Raw genomic sequence first — 24,499 nt, forward strand, 5'->3', positions numbered from 1 at the left:
TTTCTTTTTAACTTCTTTATTAAATTGGTTGCATAGAAGATGTACATTTTCATACTGACAACACAAAAGCAACAAAAATAAGGCAACTGTGCTTCACATATAAACAATCACATGTTAAGAATAGGAAACCTAGCCCTGTACAACAAAAAGATTAGGAAGCAAACTGTGAGGAAGCCCTGTATTCAGAATATACCCAAATGTGTGTGCCAAAGCAGCACATCCTTAAGACAGCTCACCTAAGTTCCTTGTTTATGATGCATTAATTCCTTAATCATCCATTTGTGAAATGAAATGAACATTAAGAAACATGAAATTCAAACTGCATTTATTTTCACAATATCATTGTTAAACTCAAAATAGCAACTTCATTGAATCTTGTAAATGTTAAAATGTTTCAAAAATAAAAGACCATGTTAATTTTTTTAACTCTGTAAATGGGGTTTTCAAAAAAAAAGCTGGATTATTTTACTCTACTAGCAGGGAGACTAGGTCTCAGCCTGCCCTCAAGTAGCATGAACAAAGGACAGCAGACAAGTGTCACTACAGTAACACCCATGCATGTAACAACAGTGCGCTGAGCCATGTCTGTGTTCTACTTATATAGCAGGTCTATCAACCAGCCAGCATCATGCAAGCTTACACCTCATGTGACACAATTACTCAATTAACCATACATCTATGATAAATTTCCAAACCCATTCCCAAATAATTTGAGCACATGTATTAAGTACGTAGGTCATTTAGAAAAACAGAAATAAAACACAGACCCAGTCTTTGCAATTGAAAAATTTTCATAACATATGAACAATGTTCAGATATAAATTCTGAACTGAACATTTTTTTCTAAATATGATTTATGTAATCAAGGCTTTTTTAAACAAAGACAGGTATATGATGTATACAAACTTACAGTAGTGTATATTCCAATAGAAATTTTCTTCCTATTATGATATGATAATATACTTCTTTTCTGAGTGAAGATACAGGTTAAGGCTAAACGTGTAAACACTTTGGAAGACAAACTTGGTAAAGAAATTACCATTTATTTAAAAATGTGTACCACCTCATAACAGTCACCTGAATTTTCAAATTTACATGTGAGAATACATTTACATCTTACATTTCTAGGAAAGGCAGGCACAGGCTTTATGTAAAAAAAGCAGCAAAATTTTAAACCCACCAATTTATTGAAAAAGCCATTACTTTTATTAGAAACAAATAATGCTTCTCAAGATGTTGACAAAAGGTCATAGTACAGACCTAAGTTTCATACAGTGTACTCCTCCCTTTAATTATATTCCAGGAGGTGGGATACCTCCTTGGCTATGGGAAGCAGAAGTATTTGATGGACTGTGTAAGCTGGTCTCCTTGTACACGAACCATGCATTTCCTCCCCAAAGTATCATATTCAGAAAACCAAAGATCTAAGAAAAAGAAAAATAAACATGAAAATTCAGTCTACTTAAAAATTTATTCTCATCCTAGTTTTTCTTAAAATATTTAACATTTCAAGGCATTATATCATTATTTCATTTAAAGTTTAAACTACATAGAAAGTAGAAAAAAGATGTTCTATTTCAATGCCAAATTTGGATATATAATGATTTATTCCCAATGAATTTATAAGCTAAATCCTAAATCTGTAATACATAAAATCATGACTAAAAGAATTCTTATGTTCACATTCCCATTATTACCAAAAAGATGCAATTAAATTTGAGGAAACTAAAACCCTTCTTTTATTTGTACATAGGCATCATCTTTTCCAGGTGAAGAGGAATAGGACTCCACATTTCCTTCTTTGTGAGGGCTTTCACCTTCCTCCCATCTGAAAGATTATACATTGCCCTCGTGTACCTTTTCCATTTCCCTACCCGCCAACCCCCACTACCATCTCTCCTACTCCAACAGCTGCAGCCAGAAGAAAAAAGGAGTCACAGAACATAACTTCATACCTTGCATTAGTCAACCTAAAAGAAATTAGTCTTCCCTGGTATAAATCTGGCAAGATCAAAGTCTCAGAGATGAATAAACTGAAGCTGCCCTAATTTTCAATTTTTTATAAATTTATTAATAATAATGACTTATGAAGTAAGAGTAAGGTAAAAAGCTTGAAAATACTATCATACTGGAGGCTAAATGCTTTATATTTTTTTGTGTATTTGTATACAAAAGCCACATTTCTGAAACTGTCCATCTCAGATCACTGCGAATGTAAATGCAAAAAAAAAACCCCACAAAACTCTTGAACTACATAAAAGTTCTGTAACAAAAATTTGGCCAAAATGCTTTATAAGGCAACCCATACTCCAGCCACTGGAAAAGTATTTTCTTGAAAAGACACAAGACCTTCCCAAGCATAATGTGCTCAGTGTATCAATAATATACTTACCCGTTTTTTTGTAAAATAGCAGACTAAATTTATTTAAATTTATGTAGACCAAATATTTTAGATTATTAGAAACCAAAGAAGTATCACTTTCATTGATGGAGAGAAAGTCAGATTAGAGAACAGGCTCTGAAGTCAGACCGCATTAAAACCTTGGCTTGCCAACTTACTAGTGTGTAACCTTGGGCAAATTAACAAATGAGTTAGATTTTTTCCTAGTTTTAAGATGAAGATAATAGCAGCACCTCCCACATTCCTCTTAGAATTGCTGAACAACTTAAATAAGCTGTAAGTGTAATGCTCGTAGCACAATGCTGGCACATAATCTTAATAAATGTTAGTGACTACTATTAGTGTCTTTCAGGTAAAAGTCTTGCCTAGTCAATTTTAATGAAAAGACTCAATCATGATCTTGTTCAAACCTGTTTTTACAAGCAGTAATTTTCTAAAACTTTTCTTTGCTGTTCTAAAGGTAAAGACTATATGGTAACTAGGATTCTGATTGCTTAGTAAAAATAAAAATCAACATATTAACTCAGATTTATTAAAAGCTATTGTTTTCTTAAATTACTCGTAAGGTTTTCCTAGTAAGTGAAATAAAGTATCTTACAGATACTGTATACATACCACAGACACATTTAGGGATCCCATACTAGTCACGGAGACAAAAGTACACATCACTCCTGGATGCTTACAAGGCTCAAGTTCCTTGACAATATTGTAACCAGTAGATACTTTAATATCTGTAAGAGCTTTAGCCCAGGCTGAAGTGCTCACCAACCATAAAAAAGTGGCAATAAGAGTAACAACAAAGTCCTAAAAGAAAAATAAGTATAAATTAATGAACAGTTTATTAAAAATACTAAATTTCAAATCCACAATGAAGCAACTGAGATCACACTGAACTCTAAGGGCTGAGAAATGGCCTTCATTATGAATATACATTATAAAAAGGCCATAGTCCACATAGTAAATATTACTGTCCACTGTAACTAGCCCAGTGCCTGAGCTACAACAGTAAACAAAGCTCAGTCGGCTCCTTAGGAGTCTTAAGATTTTTACATTAGAAATCAAGTTTTATTTTACACTGCCCTCACCACTCACCTCCAGAATCCTACTTTAGACCCTGCTTTCACCGGCCTATCCCTCTATCATCTTTCAATCATCCTACTCTCCAGTATCACTTCTCTTTCCAGCTCACTCACTCTGGCATTCCAACCATAAAAATCCTTTGACCCCCACCAAGATCTTGGATCTGATCTTACCACTTTTTTACTGTTTCTCAATCTTGCTCATGCTCTCATTTTCCTCCTTAATTTAGATTCAAAGACCCTTTCTAATAATTGCTGGCATATATACTCCCTTACCCTTCTCCTGCTTTCTCATACTGTTCTGGCAAAGCTCTAGTTAGATCTAATTCTTCACAATCATGGATAATGAAATGGTGAAAAGCACGTCTAGAATACTTGTCTCTTTATAAATGTATGACCACAAATATTTAAGAATGCTCATTATATTGAGGACAAAAAAACTACCAAACCCCCAAATCCCCAAACTGTCTCAAGATACCTTATCCCTAGTAACTTCCTACTGAAGTCTTTGCTACTTATTACACTTCCAAGAAGAGGACTGAAGTTTTAAGTATTTTGGACAGTTTCTTACTAAACTAGTAAGATGAAAAAAGGAAAAAAAAACATTTCCTCTCCTTATTCTATTCTGCTGGGGACTAAAATTTTGTCAACCAGTATTGGTTACAAAGATCTAAACATTTTTTTAAAGTATGCATTTGTATAATATGAAGCGTACATCCTACCTTGTTTGATTTTCCTTTAAATTAACCACCAAAGTGGAAATAATGTAAAATTTGTGTCTTTAAATGTTACATATTCTGAGCATTTGGGCACAACCAAGGCTATGAGTTCTTACATATATGCAGCTTAAACCTCTCCAAGCCTAGAAATGGGTTTTGGAACTTGTCACAGAAGTATTTTGTTTTTTGAATAAATCCGGTTAGTTTTTAATTACTTTTGCCAACCAACTTTTAGTCATTTATTTAGGATAAACACCAGTGACCACTTATGAAATAGAGAAACTGTGCTATATATAGCTTATCCATCTGGTCAAGATGGCATTGAATAAAATGCCTTGTGATTAGAGAATGAAAAACAATGACTACTTTTACAAACATGGAGGTATCTACATTTTACATTTGAGCCCTCCACCGCTACTGGTCCTCTTAAAATGTAGATCAAAGAGAAAAGGACAGAAACATTAGAGCTTAAATTTTTGCACTGTGGGAATACTCTCCTTTTTGCTTCTGTACCTTTTGCTGCAGGTAGACATTGTCTAAACACTGGCTATTAGAAATACGACACCTTTTCAAGAACTGATAAACAGTATGAGGTTATCACGTGTTAAACAAGCTCTCTCTGGGCTAAAGTTCATAGCTTTGACCAGTACAAGTCAAATCCTCTTAATTATCAAGTTTCTTCCATCCAAATTCCTAATTAAAAAACAGGTTCTTTTCTGATTATGCTCTTTAAATCTACTTTGCTGATGGCTAAGAATGTCATGATGGCAAGACATTCTTATATTTTCAAAAGCAGGTGCTTTTCTGAAAATGATGCACAAGTAACCTTAGGGTGTGGGAGGAGGGAGAAATGTGGGCTTAGTCTTTGTCCTACTCAGGACTCTAGTTCTGACCCAATCTGTGTGAACAGCACATCTGGAGTTCTGCAGTGCTCAACCCACAGCTGCCTGAGGCAGCCCTGGTCCTACCAATAAATTAGGATACGAGTCATACCAGATTTTTAGGATCTGAGATACCCTATCTTTGGTTGGTTTCATTTTATTGTATTTCTGATTCTCTACATAGCCCAGAATGCTACTTAAACACAGAAAAGGGCTGTATTTACTTAAAAAGGGAATTAAAGTTGATTTAAAATGTCACAACTGAAATGCTCCTAGAAATACTTCCGCAGAGAATCGAGAGCACTGCTGAAAAGGCATTCCTCACTAAAAAACAGTGCTTCAAAAAAAAAAATTAGTGTCATCTTTGGCTACATTTAAGAGTATCTCAAGAAAACTTTCCACATTTTATATGGTTAAAAGTAGAATTCAAACTTTAATTTAGAAGCCTGACTTTTACAGACAAGAAGCATTTATTATATATTATATCAACAAAAAACCATGTAAGGAACTAATCATGGATTATTTCTCTATAGGACGATGACCTGATCGCTCTGAGGTAGATATTTGCTTTCATCCTTCTGAATGATGCAGGTAGATCAGTTTTATGTTTTATTAGACATAAACACTCTTTACGAAAATAGATCTGAGTGCTGCTTTAAAAAATGTGGTATTTTTAAACAAAATATAAGAAATAAAAGGCTCATTGCTAGATTTAAAGTTTGCTGGGATAATGACAAAATGGCAAGAAATGATCTTCTTTTAGAATTTAAATTATGAAGAATTTTAACAAAATATAGTATCTATATGATCATCACAGTTCCTTTTTAAATGAGGCTTGAAGTTAGATTCCTAAAGGTAATTGCTGTTGAGTATTACAAATTAGTTAATTTTCTTTCTGAAAGGAACTGAATCAAGAAATATTTTATGAAAATATCAGGTTTAAGAATCTCTTCTTAGAGATATATATGATGATAAATGATTACTTTATACCTCACTTACCATTTGTATTCTTATGATCCAGGCAGCAAAAATTAAAAACAAATAAGTAAATAAATAAAACCTGTTATATTATTTAATAATTTCTCCATACTTAAATAGCCTTCCTTCCCTTTAAAATGACTTTATAAATAATTAGTAGATGTCGGTGTTTTCTCAATATATAAATAACCAGTGTCACAAAAACACGTCTGCTTGCCTTTCAAGTCAATAACACTAATACTGACTTTGTAGTTACTCTTTTATAGTAGAAGTTCAGCTTAAAACCATGGATGATCTCTGGATTTACCACCAATAATTCAGGGCAGATTCTACTAGCTAAATCTTAGAGATTATTTTTATATCTAGCTCAGTAGACTCTGAAGCCAAGGAAGGTGTTAGGACTTCAAATCCAAATCCTTTGTTGATCTGTTTCAGATTTCAAATTAAGGAATTTAGGAGTATAGACCAAGAATCAGCAAACTTTTCCTGAAAAGGGACAAACAAGTAAATATTTTTTCTCTTTCACTACTACTTAACTCTGCCACTGTAGCATGAAAGCAGTCATAGATAATATGTAAATGACCGGTATGGCTGTGTTTCAAAAAAACTTTATTAAAAAAAATTAAATTTCACCTGTGAGCCATAGTTTGCTGAGTCCTAATAAAGACTATCAAGCTTCATAAGACACTGCAGAGGCATAGAGGGGTCTTTGAGAAAAGAAAAAAGTTAACTAGTTTATAATTAAGAGTTATGAGACTACTAGTATGGTCAGCAATTCTTCAAATCAAAAGAATTTCTATTTAATTTCTCTGTTGCTTAAAACCTAATATGCTGTCATATATTTGAATTCTTTCCAGGTTAAAATAAAGTTGGAAACAAACCAATCTCTGTAACTCCCTAGCATAGAGACAAAGTGCTGCAAATATACTGAAAGAATTGGGTTAAACATGGTAACGGGAGAAAGCTCAACATCATGGCAAACACAGGTCCAAATTTGAAGTGGTTGATGCCAAGGATTTTCATTTCCAGTGTAAGAAAATCTATATTTAACTTCAAATATAATGTATACTAATAAAATTATTTTCTTATATAAAGGAAGTGATTACTTACAACCATGGGAAGTTTTCGACTTTGCCGATATAGGTTCGTATAACCAACATAGAGCAGAAGAGCAACCATGCAGTATAGGAAGACAAAGACTGCAAATGTAACATAGAATTGTGCAGAAGAAGAGTAATCTCCAATAAGGACATAACTTTTCCAATTTATATCACACACATTTGCATTGTTAGGTGCCTCAAATGATGCCTGATTCAACCTATTAAAAAAAATTCAAATAAATTTGTGACTGACTTGTAATGTCTGAACAAAGACAGTAGACACAGGAAGAATACTGAAATGACATTCAAAAATTACTCTCCCAAATATATTAAAACATTTTCCTTTGGGAAAAAAAGGGGGGCGCAGAGGAAGTTCAAGTACTGAAGTAATTTAAAATTTTCACTGAGAAATATGCATGAATTACAAATCATACCTGGTAACTGATTTATGACAGACTGAATCAAACACTTTCATGCTTAGATACTCTCTTTCTGCAATAAAAACTTAACACATTAAGAGGGCTGACACAAAACTGTTTATAATTTGAGACGCAATAGTCCATTCTAGGGGGCACAGTCTGTGTGACTAGCACCAGGAGAGCCAAATATAACGATTCATATGTAAGCCCTGGATTAGTTAGATGCTAATTTTGCATTGTCTTTAATTTTCCATATCCATTAACTGCAAAAGCTCTTATCACTATAGATGCTTTAACAGCTCCTGGTACAAGAACTGTAAGAGAAGGGTTGGGAGATGGAGAGGCAATGATAGTTTACCAAGCACTTACTATCTGACATCTTTAATGTAAGAGTTTATTTAACCACCAAAACAATCTTAAAAGGTTAATATTTCCAGTTTATTGGACAGAAACACTAAGTCCTAGAGAGGCCAACTAAGTAGTAAGTGGAAGAAGATTCACACCTTGACTTAAACTCAGGACACATTCAATAAACTTTCCAATGAATACTGTAAGTCAAATGTTAGAATTCACAAAATATTCATTTTAGTTTGAAAATGAGAGTAAGAAAATAGTGTTATGCTAGTGAAACACAGAACTCTTCACTGTATATAAACATGTCTTAAAACTATATAAAGAATGCAGTTATTTACTAATTGCAAATACATGAGAAATTTCAATTTTTCATAAGGTGTGTTTGCTTCCATATCAGGGCTTCTCACAAGAAGGTGATGTAACAGTCTGTTTTGTTTTGTTTTATATTTTATATTTCCAATCTGCTGTGGGATGACAGAATAAAAATGTCAAGGCAATGTGACAAGAAAATTTCTAAATGCTTATTCTGATTTTCTGTACTCATTTCATCACAGACCTGGAAAACAGTTTGCAGCCAGGCACTGGTCTATGTTCCACAGTTTGAGCAGTCGCTACTTATAAACGAGTATGTAATTTATAATTTTCTACCTCCCAGAGATCAAATTGCTAGAAATACTATTAAGACAACATGAATGTAAAAAGACCTGTTAAATCATAAAAACAAATAAATAACTCACCTGAATGGATATCCAAAAGTAGCAGTAACTGTTTTGCTGTCATTAAATTTAGGACAACCCACTTGAATTTCCGTTTTGCCCTTAAAACCTCCACAGGTGGCAAAAGCAAAGATAGAAGCAATCTGCACAAAGTGAGGCCAAAAAAAAAGAAAGTAAGAAAAGAAGCATTACTGTACCCAAAATATGGGTCATTAAAGCCTTAAGTATACTGATTATTCAAGATTGGCTAACATTGTAGAAATTCTTAATCACAAATTAAAAACAGATGGTGAAAAAAAATTTAAATTTATTTGCATTCTCAACACATGTGATTTTACTTTCCCTAGTATAATACAAAAAGTAATATACCATCCCATACAAACAATTCATTTATGTCTCCATGTACCTACAAATATTAGTATAAAATTCAGAGGAAGTCTTATTTATTACTATCAAAATGAAAGGGTATGAATTGGAGGTATTTTTACTTGGAAGCCAAGCGTTTAATGGTATAGGCAAGAGACTGTAAGCAAAGAAGAGATGCTATTTGATGAGCTTGTAAGGCCTCACTGGTGGGCATTTCCAGGTCTCAAAGAGTTGTAAATTAGTTCTCCTCATCGTGCATATGCTTAAAAAAAAATGTAATGCTGCTCTTTCAAATGCTATCCACCACATGAAAAAACTGGAAGCATCCTAAATATTGACAGCAAATCAAATAAACTGCAATTCATTTATATAATGGAACATTATGCAGTCATTAAAATGTTGAGGAATATCTAATGATACAGAAAAATGTTCATTGTATATAAAGTTATTTAAGCTATGCACTGCGCATGTGTCTACACCTACGCACAGATACACAACAAAAACTAGAAAGGTTTTGCATCACAATTTAACAGTGGTCACCTCTGAACAGAAGGTAAAATACCTTTTTCTATTTTTATCTTCTAAATTTTCTGCAGAACAAAAGAACAAAAAACCCAGATAAGATGTAGTGACTAAGAACTCAAACCTTCAGGAAATGCTGGTGGCTCTATTTAAAAAATATATTTGGAATCTGATCACCTCTTACCACCACCAGCAAAACCTCCTGAACTACCCACGATGACCTCTTATCTGAGTTATCCGCTAAAAGTCTTCCAACTCGATCCTCCTGCTTGTCTCTGCCCCTCCCTCAATAATTACCAGTGCATCAACCAGAGTGATCATTTGGCTTCTGAGTTCCCTCTGAATAAAAATTAGAGCTCATATTATGGTCTACAAGAGCCTTTCCTCCTTCACTATTTCTCATCTCAGGTTGCTACTTTTTCCTTTGCCAAATTTCTTTACACAAAATGGTCTCCTTGCTATTCCTTAAAGACACAGGATAAACTCCTCCTTCAGAACCTTTGCGCTGGCTATTTCCTCTGCCTGGAATACAGGGTTCACTTCCTACTTCACAGCTCCCTGCAACACGACACCACCAGAGGCCTCTACCTAATCACACTATTGAATAACAACTGCCCAGCTCCCCAACCCACACTACACAGTCCCTTTATTTATGCTGTTCTGTTTTTCCTCCATTGTAATAACCACTGCCTTGACAGTACTTAACATAAACTTATTAAGAGGGCAGGGACTTTGTTTTGCTCATGGTCACACACATCCAGCAAATAGATAAAATTCAGCGCTGGTCTGATTATCAAAGCCTATACTGCTGAACACTGATATAATGCTTCCCATGGATTAATCCAGGGCTTGAATCAGGCCATAACTATCAAGGAATTTTTTTTCCCATAAAGAAGAGACATATGAAAAGGAATCTGCTTACAGATATGAAGGGTCTGAAGTAATGTCCAGCACACAGTTTAGAGTTAAGAGTTAACAGATGAAGACAGAACAAAGGATATTCTCTGCATAAATATGCAGGAACACAGAGTAAAATAGATGGCATGGAAATTAGTCTTTTTAAAACCCACATTTAGGATTAGACCAGTAAACATAAATTGAACCAATGGAACAGAATAAAGAGGTTGGAAACAGAATTGTGTGTATAGACAAATTATATCCTCCAGAGCTGGCACTGTAGATCACTAAGGAAAGGAGTGTGGTGGCTTTAAAGATATGTCCATAAACTCCTTGAAACTCCTTCTCTCAAGAGATGAAGATTAATTTTCCTCTCCTTAAGTGTGGACTGGGCACAGTGACTTGCTTCTAGTGAATAGAATATGGTAGAAGGAATGGAATGTCCTTTCTGAGATTAGGTAATACAAAGACTACAACTTCTGTCTTCCTTGCCCAGTCCCTTGAATCCCAGGCTCTGGGAGAAGTCAGCTCTGTGCTGGGTGGGTCCTCAGGCAATTTACAGAGAAACCTGCATGAGGAAATGAGCACTTCAGCACCCAAGTGGGTGGCTCTGCAAGTGCATATGTGACCCTCACCAAAAGCCCCATGAGGGAGCTGGAGGGCAGGAGATGATGTGACCACAGACAACAGACTGACTGAAAACATATGGGAGACCCTGAACAAAAACCACTCAGCTACGCCCCTTCCACATTCCTGACCCACACAAACTGTAAGATAATAAATGTCTTTTGTTTTTAAAGTGCTAAGCTTGGAGTAATTTGTGATGTAGCAATAGATAACTAAATAAGGAAGGACTATTCAATAAATAGTCCAGATGGACTAAACACTTAAATATAAAGCGTGGAGCTTCAAAGGTTTTAAAGACAATATAAAAGAAAAGCTGTGACCAGAGTAGGCAAATATATATAGACAGAAAGTAGATATGTGGGCTGGGTTTGGGGAGAGGAAGAGGCCTGGGAACAAATGAGTGACTGCTAATGGATATAGGGGTGTACACTTTAAGTGAATAAATTATGTTACGTGAATTATTTATCAGTAAAGCTTTTATAATTATACACACACACAAAAAAAGCCAGACCATAGAAAGGAAGAATTTCTTAAGTTAAAAAAAAGCAAAAACAAAAATCCCACAACCATAAGAGATTGTTAAATTCAACTACAGAAAAAGAACTTTAAAAAATCAAGTCAGTTTTTGAATGTAAAACAAGCTACAAACCAGGTGAAAGTACTTGTGATATCACAAAGGATTAATATCTACTAGCATACACATCTAAGCAAAACTCTTACTCATGTGTACTACAGGACAAGAATGTTCACAGTGACATTGTTTATAATATCAAAATTTGGGGTAGGGGAAGCGACAGGAAAATGGATGAAATACAGTAGCATATACTTCCAATGGGAAGCTATACAGCAATAAAGATATACAAACTACAGCTACCCACATTAACATGCATGAATTGCAGACACCTAATGCTGAGTGAAAAATAAGCTTCCTAAGACTACATGGGGTATGTCAAACTTTTAAAAGCTCTGTTTGTCTACATCACTCCTGCCATTAATTTTGTTCAGGTCCTCACCATTCTTAACTGGGACTAACCCAACAGACTCTTCCTCTCATTTCTAATCTCATTTCCATCACTATTTGTCTCACCTGAGGGGGAACGCCCTCAGCCAAGTTTACTCTGGGGGGGCCCACAATTGTAGAATTTGGGATGAAAGGGGTTATTCCAAGTTTTATTCTCATGGTGGCAGGTCCAGTGCTGGAATCACGTCTTCCTCTGCAGCGTTTACAGTCCCTCTCCACCTCTGCCTCTAGGCAGAGCTCTTTATATAGGAACAGCGACAATAATGGCTTATTGTCAATGGGTGTGTGAGCCTTAGCTTAGCAGTAGGCCAATTACATCTAGTTTAGGGTCAGGTGAGAAGTGCAGCCATAGGAACTTTCATTTTCATCACACCATTAGTCTAACTATAGTGTGTGTGCACTCAAGAAGAGCTGCACTGTCTAGTGAGGTAGCTACAAGCCATATGTGGGTGCTGAGCACTTTAAGAATTGCTAGTCTGAACTGAGATGGCTGTAGGTGTAAAATATACAATGGACTACCAAGATTCAATATAAAAAATAATGTAAAACATCTCATCAGTAACAGTTTATATTGATTACCTGTTGAAACAGTATTCTGGATAAAATGGGTTAAGAAAAATATTTCTTTTCACTGTTTTAATGAGGCTAGTAGAACTTGTGGCTTGCATTTGTAGTTTGCATTGTGTTACTATTGGACAAAGCTACTTCAGATGTTATTTATGTCACACTAATCTGAAATACAAATCTGGTCATGTAGGTCCTCCTTTTAAAGGGATTTCCTCATTGGCTTTCCAGACCTAAATTTAAGAAAAGAAAAAGGTAAAAAAAAAGCCTGAACTTCTTAATTTGGCATGAGAGGCATGGCTGAAGTAGTCTCAACTTTGTCTTCCTCAGTTTATGTGTACTCACTCCCTGCAAGGTACATGACTCTTTCACACTTACTGAAACACATCACATGTTTATGTCTTGGATGTGTATGTTTTCTTCTGCCAGCAACCGCCCACCCCTCATTCCCATTCCTTAACAAGCTCATCCTTTAAGGCCCTACATAATTCCTTGTGTGGCAGAACTATTCTGTCTCCTGGGCTGCCACAGACTTAGGTTCATCAACTCTTCTACAGGCATTTTCTTGTGCATCTTGCCTTATAGAAAATAAACCTCTGCCCCAAAATAAAAAATAAAAACTAGTTTCCCACTTAATACAAAAATCAGTAAATAAATGGCATACTCTAGCTTATTGCTTTTAAGATTATTGCCTTTACCTCTCTCTTGGCAGACTGTTGTATTTGTACACTTGGTCCTTCGGGATTTCCACTGTCTACCTAACAGAAGGCCTGCACATAGCAAAATGCTCATTAAATAGCCTCATAATTGAAAAATCAACTTCCAATAATCATCTTACATAATTTTCACTTTAAAGCTATTTTTTGTTATGAGGATAAATAAAGGTTTGTGATTCTCTTATGGAAAAAAAAGGATACACACATTTTACTAAATGAAGTACAAAACAATCTGAGGGTAAACTAAACTATCCAACCATCTCATCTCTCCCTATACTCTAGTGCTATTTTGATTTAGAACTTATATATTGACAATGTATACTTCATGGGTGAAAACTGGTATGCAGATACATGTGTGCTTTCTTCCTAGTATTCATAAAAATGTGAATTTGTTGTCAATATTTTAATATCAGCACTGTGCACCTAAAATTTTGGATTTCCTGCTTTTCCTGAGTGGGTGTGGGGAAACTGAAAATATGGCAACATCAGACCCATATTCCCATAAAGCAACAATCACATGGAATTGAGTGTCAGATGACACCTAAAGACAGGCAGGTGCTTTCTGAATTGTCCCACTCTCTACTGTCTGGGAAACCCTCAGGATGTGAACTAGTCACCAATAATCAATGATCTTACTGATTTTCTTCCAAACAGCTTGTAATATATACATATATATTACAGCCTGGTTCTCCAGAATGCTACTCTCCAAAATAGATTGGAGAACCCATTACCTGAGGTGCAAGAAGAAAATACTTGAACTTGAATCTACTACCTAACTTTAGACTTAACAAGGAATTAAAGCCTTTCTGAAATTAATATACCATTAAAACCAAAGCCAGGCCTGTATGTCAGAGTCACATGTCAGTATAGGATGCTGGGCATCTTGAAGGTAAGGAGAGTCCAGTAACATGGAAGGACAGTGACACCTTCACCTATTCTTACACTTTTAGTGTTCATGCATTACAGTGTGAGTCTGCCTGAGTTTGCTGAAGAAATTATCTGGTTTTAACCAAACTAACCTTAACAAACTGGACCAGTGGCTGATATTAATATGCTGATTTTAAAAATATCTTCACAGAAACAGACTGGTAAGACAAAAATTTATGTACAAAAAAGAGAAAACAGCATTAGCACCTTATATGAGCTACCTTCATTAGCCACATTACAAGGTTAAAACAGATTATACTTTATATCACAACACAGCAAAAAATAGAAGAATCTAAAATTGTAAGAATCTGAAATAAGCATTTAAAAATATGAATGAAATTTACCCAAATATATGATCTGCCTTAAGATACTGACACAGTAAAATATTCATCTAAATTATAGGTGCACATGGGGTCCTGTGTGTAAAATTTTATACTGATGGGGATTCATGATTAAAAAAATGTGGAGCCCCTTGGTATTTTCAACAAGCTATATATTGTACAGCCAGAATTCCAGTCTTAGCTCCTATTCCTAGACCCTGCTTAGCTCACTGAGGGTTCTACAGGGGAACACTGGTACTCATCTAATTTATGGGCATCTTTTTTATGTTTCTATTTGCAGAGTTCTCACTGTTATTTGGTTTCATCATTCATCTGATGTTATCTACTTAAATTTCTTTCTAAGGTTTAGTTTAGGGAAATCATATAATTGAAGTCATCAGAAATAAAACTACAAGTATATTGAGTAGGAGTATTCATTTGAAAAACCAAATATATACTGTTTTACTAAAGCAAACTATCATTTACTAAAGAAGCAATGATCATCAGAATGAAACAACACATTTGCATTTACAGTCAGAGTTGATGCCTAGAGCCAATGTATTGATTTTTATGAGTCAAAGTCTGAAGCTTTCACTAAAGATAATCATTTTCTAAAACATTTTCTTATTGATGCTGGCATTTCCATTTATTCCCACTGTGTACTGAGCAGTGAGTCAGTTACAAAGTACTTCAGTTTGCTTCTACTATCTCTTGCCTGTAAAGTACAACCACAGCAAGTTCCATGACCCTTAAGATTTTGGATCATGAGAAGCAGACTGAGTTCTTGCTGAAATAAACAGCTAAGTTTTTTGCTAACTCTTAATTATTATAAGATGTGCAAACATCCTTATGTCACCTTTATTCTTAAACAATTGTTAAGCTAAATATAGAACTAAGAATCTCTGAGGAACCTAAATAAACTTATTTTAAAATAATTTCAGATTGTTCTATTACTTTTACATCTTTTAGAGTGAACTGATGTTCAGTTGTCTATCTGGCTGGCTGTCTTAAAGTGAGCCTGCTTCTTCATGGAAAACTGCTATTTGTTGCCACTGATATAATTTGAGCCTGTAAGTGAATATCAGTTTTCTTCATGTGTTTTAGGATATTTGATGTACACTCAACTTGAAAGTTTTTTTCCTCCTTTTCTATCTCTGCCTAGTGATTTTATAGTCATCTTCCTGTCTAGCAGTTTTACAGACAATTCTACCTGACCTTCCAAGTCCCCTACCCACAAACACATCTTTGGATGTGACTCCCAAACTACCAACACGAGACTATTTGAGTTATCATAAATCCTGATCCTAAGCTGGCAGGTAAATTGGTTCACGCCTTAGGAGACTGCAGTTCTCTCTTTCTGCTTCCTTGAGTACTCAGCACTATCTAAGTCATAAATCTAGATTTTAGACTGAAGCTTTTTTCCAGGTCCACGAACAGTCCTTCTCTTACCCGTATTTTCTGTTTCACTTCTGGTCCCAATGGTATTTACCTTGTATTAGAAAAATTCTCAAAGTGTGGTCTGTGGACCCCAGGAGTTCCCAAGACTCAGGGAGTCCATGAGGTCAAAAATATTTTCATTAATATTATTAACGCATTATTTACCTTGTACATTGTGTTGACATTTGCACTGATTTGAGCAAAAGCATTGCTTGGTAAGAATACTGGGCTTTAACAGGGCATAAAATATGCAAAGAAGTAAAAAGCTAACCTTTTCAAACAATAAGGCTTCTCTCTCACTTACCAACTTAACATTTCCCTGTATGGCCCCGGAAGATGACTGGTTAGCCAGAGACGGGTAAGATTCCTCAAGGGAGGAACAACCTAAGACAGGCACAGTCGCAGGGGGGCCATCAGGTGAGAAAATGGGGATCAACAGAGGTGAGGCTTAGAACCTCCCCCCACCCCGTGTTGAGAGAAAGCTTCTGCATCCATGGATGTTTTATTGCCCTTGTCTAGCTTGGATTAACACATAGTCTACAGGCACACACCTAATCATCTACATTTGCTCTCTTACAACACTAAGCTATGTTTTCTACCTTTATCTTGTATCTACCTACCATTTCAGCATTTTATTAAAAATAATAATAATAGAGAGAAATGTGGTATCCACATATAAATCAAGTATAAAAATCAAATGAATATTCATATTTGAACTGTTTATAATTCATAATGCATGATCAAAACCAAAAGCCTCTGTGATGACTGCCCTTGTAATGTTCACTATGTAACTTATTCACTATGTAAGAATTTGTTCTCCATGTAAGAAATTGTTCGTTATGCTTCATAAGATTGGAGACTGACGAAAATTAGGCTTGGGGTGGATTAATGATTGTGCATTGAGCATTGACCCCCCCTATACAGAATTTTATTGTGGTTAACAACCATTTGATCAATAAATATGAGAGATGCCCTCACAAAAAAAAAAAAAAAAGTACACACTTTCAATTGTAAAATAAATAAGTAACCAGGATGTAATGTATAACATAAGGAATATAGTCAAAATATTGTAACAACTTGGTATGGTGATAGCTGGTATCTAGAATTATCATGTATATAAATGTTAAATCACTGTGTTGTACACCTGAAACTAATGTAATACTGTGTGTCAACTACCCTTCAATTAAAAAAAAAAAATTTGTAGTGAGATGAATCTAAAAAGATTTATTTGAATAAAATACAACTGGCAGTTAAAAAAAAAAAGAATACTGGGCTTTAGTAAGAATCAGCAATACCATCAAACTATTTCATTGCCATGCACTTGCAGTTAAAAAAAAAAGCCAGTTTTACTCAATGTCTCTGATGAAACAGTAAAAATTATTACCTTTGTTAAATCCTGACCTTTGAGTTATTTTAATATTTGGTGTGATGAAACAGGATATGAAAATAGACTTTTACTGCATACAAAATACAATGGTAGTTTCCAGAGAAAGCATTTAAATAATTGAGTTTTATGCTGAAATAGTTACTTTTTTTCATGGAACACCATTTTTATTTGAAAGAGTAAGTAGTAGACAAAATATTACTCAGACTTGAATATTTGGCAGATGTTTTTCTTGAAAACAAATGAAGTGAATCTTTCACTTGAAGGAAACGGGCAGCAAGTGTTGCCACTGATGTAATTCAAGTTTTTAAGTAATGTACTACTGTTATTTTTAAATAAACTTTTTTCAAGTTTCAGCTTAAATACAGTAAATACTGACAGATACAACTCAAATAAACAAAAACTCTTCGAGGTCCTCAATATCTAAATTAAGATAAAGGAGTTCTGAGACCATAGTGAGAACCAGTGTATTAGAGCATTGATCTCTTACCTTAATTTTCCATTTTATATTTTATCCGAGACTGCTATTTGTATGTGTGGAGTGAGTATGTGTGTTTGTGCACTGCAAAAGCACTGACAGCATATATGTCTAATCCACTCCAGGAGAGTGCACACAGGAAATAACTGAGAGGATCCCAGGTAAAACAGAGAGTGCAAAGCCAGATGGGTCTGTAGGTCTATTAACAAGCTTTAAGTGTACAGAGTTCTGGTAGGCACAAAATGCTATGTGAAATACCTCTTCTCTTTTCATAATAGAGAAGAGAAAAGTGAACACAAATGGCAAGGTTTAAAAGATAAGCTTCCTAAAAAGTAGTCTGTTACAGAAGGATAACCTAAAAATGTAAAAATTAAACAAATGGTGAGACAAACATTAAGCTACATATGTCCCATCCCCCACACTCTGCAGTACAAATAGTATTTCCTGGGGTGTGCCTTTGTTCTATTCAGTAAAGCATAAAATTAGGATAAAGGAGGACCTTGTTTGCAAAAATCCTATAATCTATTTGGGATGACTAAACATTAAGTATCTTATATAAACTATTATGTATTTCTAAAAGTTTGTTTAAACAAATTGACATATGTAATGCTCAAAGGTTATGGGTTTTCTCATTCATTGTTTTTCACACTATTTTTCCCAGATAATTTACCCCAAAGTAATGTTTTTAAAGGTTCCTTTGAATTTGTAACTACAAAATTAACTGTAAGTATAAAATCAGATAAAAGTTAACTTTTTACATTTACAATTACAAATTCATTGATTTTAAGTATAAAATCAGAAGAAACATTCAAACTTAATAAATTAATAAAAACTACTTGCCTTTAACTCCTAAGATCATATAAACACACATTTAACAAACAAGAAAAAAGTTACTTCATCTCTTTTTTTTAAAGCTTGAAATTTTTGGTAATCTTTTCATTTACTTACTTAAAAGGCCAATTAGAAACACAAAGGTAAGTTATCAAGATGACTAAGAGCAGACTGTTAAAGAGTACTGTGTAGTTAATGCTAATCATGAGATAATGGGTAAATAAATTTCTACAGCCTTGGCAACAAGAAGATGACAACCCTCGCAGGTTGTCAGAGGATCAGTGAGAAAACAGTCAACCTAGCAACATATATGGTATTCAACAAATATCTCTTGTTAATACTCAGAATAAATTTGAAAAGGACAAAGATACCTAGAAATGGTTAACAAGTCTAAAATTCAGCTGAAGTAGTCTGTAATCTCTCAGACACTCCCCAACAGTATCTCTTCCAAATCTTGCATGTGTGAAATTAGGAAAGCGTATTACTCAGATGCATTAAGAGCTAAACATCTGTTCAGTGTCTACCCTATGCAAGATGGCAGCAAGAAAGTCCAAAACAGTGTTCAATATTAAAGAGATAAAAACATTTTAGCAAACTACTTTTCTCTGACTAATAGGGATAAATTAGTATGAAGAACCAAATTAAAGTTTACCAGAGAAATATTAAATACTTTAAAAATTTGATAAAATTAATCCTTGACTTTTACATCTGTGTTCAATTCCTACACATAGGGCATCTATTCTTATCTAAATTTTATATTGTCACTTTATAGGCTAACAAAGGCAGGAAAATGTGGACTAAAGAAAAGCATAAAATATATCACTTCTAAAGTTTAAACTATGTAATAGAGAACTTAGTGATCATGAAGGACCAAGAGATTTGTATGTTAGTCATATAGGTCTCAATTCTATCTACTGTCTGGGTCTAGTCTTCCTAGAAACACGGCACCGCAGTCCTGCAGGATGGAAGAAATGTTTAAGTACATTATCAGCATGCCCATATTTATTAACTCAGTCATTCCAACAGCCTCTAAAGTTCTGCTATTTCCATTTGACTCCAACAAAAATTCAACCCTCGCTGCATACTTATTACACCAAGAGATCTAAGGCAATGTCACTGACAGGCACTGTAACTAGGAGCCAGGAGTAAATTAAAAACAAAAACAAACAAAAAAAGGAATAGAACATGGTGGCTACAGTTTAGAAACAAAGTGGGAATGCATCTGTTTTGTGGATTGCATTATTAATCTGTCAATAAATATTTACCAAGCATCTTGCTTTCATGTTTTTGAAGACTTTTATACCCCTTCAAAGTTACGTATTATCAAGTTCTATCTTAGTCTAGCATCTTCCAGAGCCTTGCTACAGGGAAGCTGATTTGGAGAATTATTTTTTTGTTATATGGGTGGTAAGCGGACTTTACTTAGATTTTAGGTTTGTAATCTTATTTATTGACTATGTTTAGAGGTAACCTCCTCACACCTCAATCAATGGCTTATGAAACTTGAACAAGTCATACAAAACGAATTTTAAAATTCCTACTATGGGTCTTTCTCCCTAGAACCCTGCTTTATATTCATCCCTTCTCTGCCTCTGTATTTAGCCTGAAAAAATTCTATTCACAAATCTCTTCTCTATAGGCAACAGTCTTTCCTATCTTGAAGATGGGTTAACCACCAAATCTCTCATCCTCACAAATACTAGCTTACTCTCACTGTCTTCACTTATGTACCATAAATCCAATTAGCATACTACCATCTGGTTCCTGACTTTACTAGAACTGCTCTTATAAAGCCACCAATAGCCGCTTGATTACCAAAACCAAGGGATGCATTTTTGTCCTTATTTTACTTAACCACTCTGCTGTACTAGATACTGTTGAGTACTCTATGCTTTCAAAATTCTCTTTAATAGTGATGCCATGATGCTATTTCTCTCCATCTTCCTAAACACTTCTCACCTTTGTTGACAGGTATCTGATGAACCTCCAGCCCACATTTAAACTCTACACCCGTATTTTTTAACTGCCTACAGGATATCTCTACTTAAGTAACCTAGAGACCAAAATCTCAATTCATTCAAAACCTTATTGACCTTCCACCAAAAATTTGCTCCTTCTACTAGTGGTCTGTCTTGGATAGAGGTGCCATTACTAACCTAAGTTAGAAAATACGGCAGTTACCTTAGAGTCCTCCCACTTCCTCACCCTCCAAATACATTCTAATTTCTAAAACTCTCTTCTCTAGTCCCACTCCAATTAATTTTAGGCCCTCATAATTTCTCAAACAACAGTTTTCCTACTTTCAATGATGACCTTTCCAATCTATCCCTTACACTGCTGACAGAATAAAAATTTCTAAAAGGTAAATCTAATTATATTATTCACTTGTTTAAAACCCTTGAATGAGTCTCTGCCCCAAATGGTACGAATTCTGTGCTTAAATGGAAGCTATTCAATAAACAGTATCTTTTATCACACACATATGCATTTTCCTAAGGAAAGGGCCCATATTATCTGAGATCAACCCCAGAGAGTTAGGAACCATTGGCCCACAGGATAAACTCCAAACTTTTCTGCAAACCCTTTGAAACCTTTCAGAATCACCTCAAACCACACGCTCCCTCTCAGTATATGATGCAGTCAACCACAACCACTCTAAATTTTCAAACAAGACTATGAAGCTTCAACTTTTCACACCACTGAACAGAAGATTCCCTCTGCCTGGAAAGCCACTCCCCAAGAAAACAAGAACTCATCCTTCAAGTGTTCTTTCATCTATGAAATCCTCCCTAGGTCCTCCAAGCAACTGATACCTCATTCCTTTCACTTACTACATTCTGCCTATACCTTTACTATGATATTATATGGCATGTTCATATTTATTTTCATGTCTTTCTTAATGGATCATGAGGAAAAGACCATGTTTTATTCATGTTTGTATGCTGCTAGTGCTTAGCACAGCACCAATCTGTAACACATACTCAAATATTTGTTGACCAAATATGCACTACATCATTATCAATGAGTAGTCTCTTCATAAAAGGTACTCCTGTGTAATAAGCTGCTCAAACGGAAAGCATTTTCTGAAGCTTCTTAAAAAGTGTATTTTTCAAAATATATCAGATCTATGATCACTAACAAACTTACCACTAATGTTTTAAAACATTAAGGAAAAAAGAATGTTTTTTTTAAAAAGACTGACAAATAATACAAGTGCAAAACTGCCTCTTCCTTTGAAATGAAAATTTAACTTATAAATTTACAATTCTCGATGAGATTAAATCTACTAGGTATTAAGCCTTCTCTTAACCTTTCTGTATTTCATTAGCCTAGTTAAATTGATTTTCCTCTTGCGTTTCAAGTTTTCATATGCTCCAATAATTCTCTTCATATTTAAACCTCAACCTACCTCTACAGAATTCTTGTGTCTTTAAAGTAGATATTTGTGTGAAATCAGCAGTGTTTCAGTTTTCAGAAAACACCAAGTAAAACTCTAGGGGAAAGGTATGAACTGAGTGTAGGAAGGAAATCATACTGAGTACCCATTAGAGAATTTGGGTTTCTGTTACTTTAAAAACCATCCTAGCTGTTACTTAAGACAGGAAATCTGAAGTTCTTGCTTTCATCACTTTATCACTAAGATATATACGGTTAAAGAGTTACGGATGTAAACGTTGCTGGTTATAAAAACAACTTGCCTGCAGGCTGGGACAGATGCCGGCTGCCCATTAATACGGGCCTGAAAATCGGCACAGAAATCGGCACTAGACCACGGATTCTGAAGGAAATATGAGGTGCTTGTTGTAGTCACTAACTACTCCAAGCGAGCGACCACTGCCAAGGTCGAATTAATGAGTCTCCTCTGATGTTAATGACTGAGCGTTCCCAAGAAAAGACTAAAAGCTGACCGCAGGACGCTGCTTGGAAATACCTAAAACAAACCTGTTGGCGATTTCTTAGCCCGCATTTCAGTGAATTGGCCCGACCACTCCGTTTTGTTGGGAAGACCTTCCCCACCCCCGCCCGCGTCCCTGACCCACAGTTTATTTTTTTAAATTTTATTTTGGTATCATTAATCTACAATTACATGAAGGACATTATGTTCACTAGTCTCCCCCCCTCACCAAGTCCCCCCCACATACCCGTTCACAGTCACTGTCCATCAACATAGTAAGATGCTGTAAAATCCCACAGTTTATTTTTACCCATTTTTAACTTGGAGCCATCTTAAGAGCAAATTAAGAACTGAGTGCTCGTCAAATCACTCCGAGGAGGCACAGCCGGCTTTCGAGATAGCGCGGCCCCAGGTCGGCACCGGTCGCGGCGCGACTCCGGCCCGCCGGTTTCGGTTAGACCGCAACAGGAAGTGTCCTCTCCCCTCGCGGGAAGCGGGGAAGCCAGAGAAATGTGAAGCCCCACTCCCGCGGGGAGCGCCCAGAGGTGAGCCGCGGTGCGGGAGGGCGGCTCCGCCCGGGACGCGGGCAGCCAAGGGACTCGTGATTCGACGCCGACCGCGGCGTCCACGCCCCGTGAGGGCTCCGGCCGCAGCCTCTCGTCCTCTACCCGCCCGGCCCGGCCCGTCTCCCCTCGTTCCGGGGGCTGCGGCGGCCCCGGAGTCCGCGCGAGCAGGGCCGCCAGCCTCCTCGCCGAGGGCGCCGGCCGGGCCGCAGAGGGAGCGGGCGCGGCGGCGCGGTTCCCGGCCTCCTCGGCGCGGGCTGCACTCACCCACTCGAGGACCTTGATGAAGCCGAGCGGCTCCTTGAGCGGGTTGAGGCTGAGCTGGAAGGAGGACATCCTCTGAAGGAAGGAGGGAGAAAGTCAGAACGCGGGGCGGAGGAGGAGGGGACCGCCGAGACCGAGCCGCGGGAGGCGAGGAAGGACAGGCGGGGCGGGCTCCGGGAGGCGGGCCGGAGGCCGCGGGCGGGGCGGGCGGCGCTGGGGCGGGGACGGAGAGGGGCGGCCGCGGAAGGCTAGGGGAGGGAAGGGGCGGGGCGGGGAGGGGAGGTGCTACTCTGGGCCGCACCTGGCCGAGGCGGCTGATCGCTGGCGAACCCAGATGTTGGACGCCAAGCTGCGTGCGCCGCGCCCCCTTCCTTGAAATCCAGCCCTCGGCGCGTCGTTTCCTTCCGCTTGCGCGTGGCCATTTCCGCGCAGGCGCTATGGGGGTCGCTCCTCCGCGCAAAACTCAAGGCTGGTCCTGTCTCCTACCGTCTGCGGTGATAGCTCTTCTGCCGCGGCTTGTCTTCACAGATCCCAACTTTTCGATGGATTTTTGAAATGTTCACACAGGTGAAGCCACGCTTGAAGGCTGGTGTTAAGAGCCTTTTATTAAAAAGGGTCAGGTTATTGCAGAAAACAGACTTTGGGTGATCGTGCTCTAGGGTATCTATAAAGCGTAATTCACCAAATATTCTTACGGAAATTAAGTTTGTTGTGAAAGTGTGAAAGTTATTGGAGTCAGGGTTGAAGGACAAAGGTTATACCAAGTAGTAAAAGGAGAGGCTCCTCCTGACCCACCTACCCATCTCTCCTGTATGGGTCAAGCCCTGTACTTGGGGCTCTCTTAGTGTTTAATTTCCTGTTCCGCCATCAATATTCAGCTTTGCTGACGCTTCCCTCCTGGCACCCAGTTATCAGATCTCCTGAGTAGAGATTGATGCCGGGGTTCTTGTTTGTGGAGTCGAAGAATGAACTTAGCAAACACTCAAGGTAGAAGAGCCAGGGAGAGGCTTTTATGTAAAGATGAAGTGAGAAGACAGAGC

General features: G+C 36.7%; 1 protein-coding gene across 1 annotated transcript; it reads right to left on the reverse strand.

Annotated features, from left to right (window-relative positions):
- SYPL1 (synaptophysin like 1) lies at window positions 1-23,864 on the reverse strand. Its single transcript, XM_037003586.2, has 6 exons — window positions 23,761-23,864; window positions 23,463-23,534; window positions 8,669-8,790; window positions 7,169-7,376; window positions 3,017-3,205; window positions 1-1,424 (listed from the first exon to the last, which is right to left on the reverse strand). The coding sequence occupies exons 2-6, from the start codon at window positions 23,529-23,531 to the stop codon at window positions 1,293-1,295; spliced, it is 720 nt and encodes a 239-aa protein (XP_036859481.1). The 5' UTR covers window positions 23,532-23,534; window positions 23,761-23,864; the 3' UTR covers window positions 1-1,292.
- Between the last annotated feature and the right edge of the window lie 635 nt (window positions 23,865-24,499).

Source organism: Manis javanica, chromosome 6 (genome assembly GCF_040802235.1).
Source record: "Manis javanica isolate MJ-LG chromosome 6, MJ_LKY, whole genome shotgun sequence".
Classification (NCBI taxonomy): Eukaryota; Metazoa; Chordata; class Mammalia; order Pholidota; family Manidae; genus Manis; species Manis javanica.

Coding starts and splice junctions, on each gene's coding strand:
- SYPL1 (XM_037003586.2), bottom strand. CDS start 23,531: ATGTCCTCCTTCCAGCTCAGCCTCAACCCGCTCAAGGAGCCGCTCGGC. Junction 7,377..8,668: donor ACTTTTGGATATCCATTCAG/GTGAGTTATTTA, acceptor TTTTTTTAATAG/GTTGAATCAGGCATCATTTG. Junction 1,425..3,016: donor GATCCCTAAATGTGTCTGTG/GTATGTATACAG, acceptor TCTTTTTCTTAG/ATCTTTGGTTTTCTGAATAT.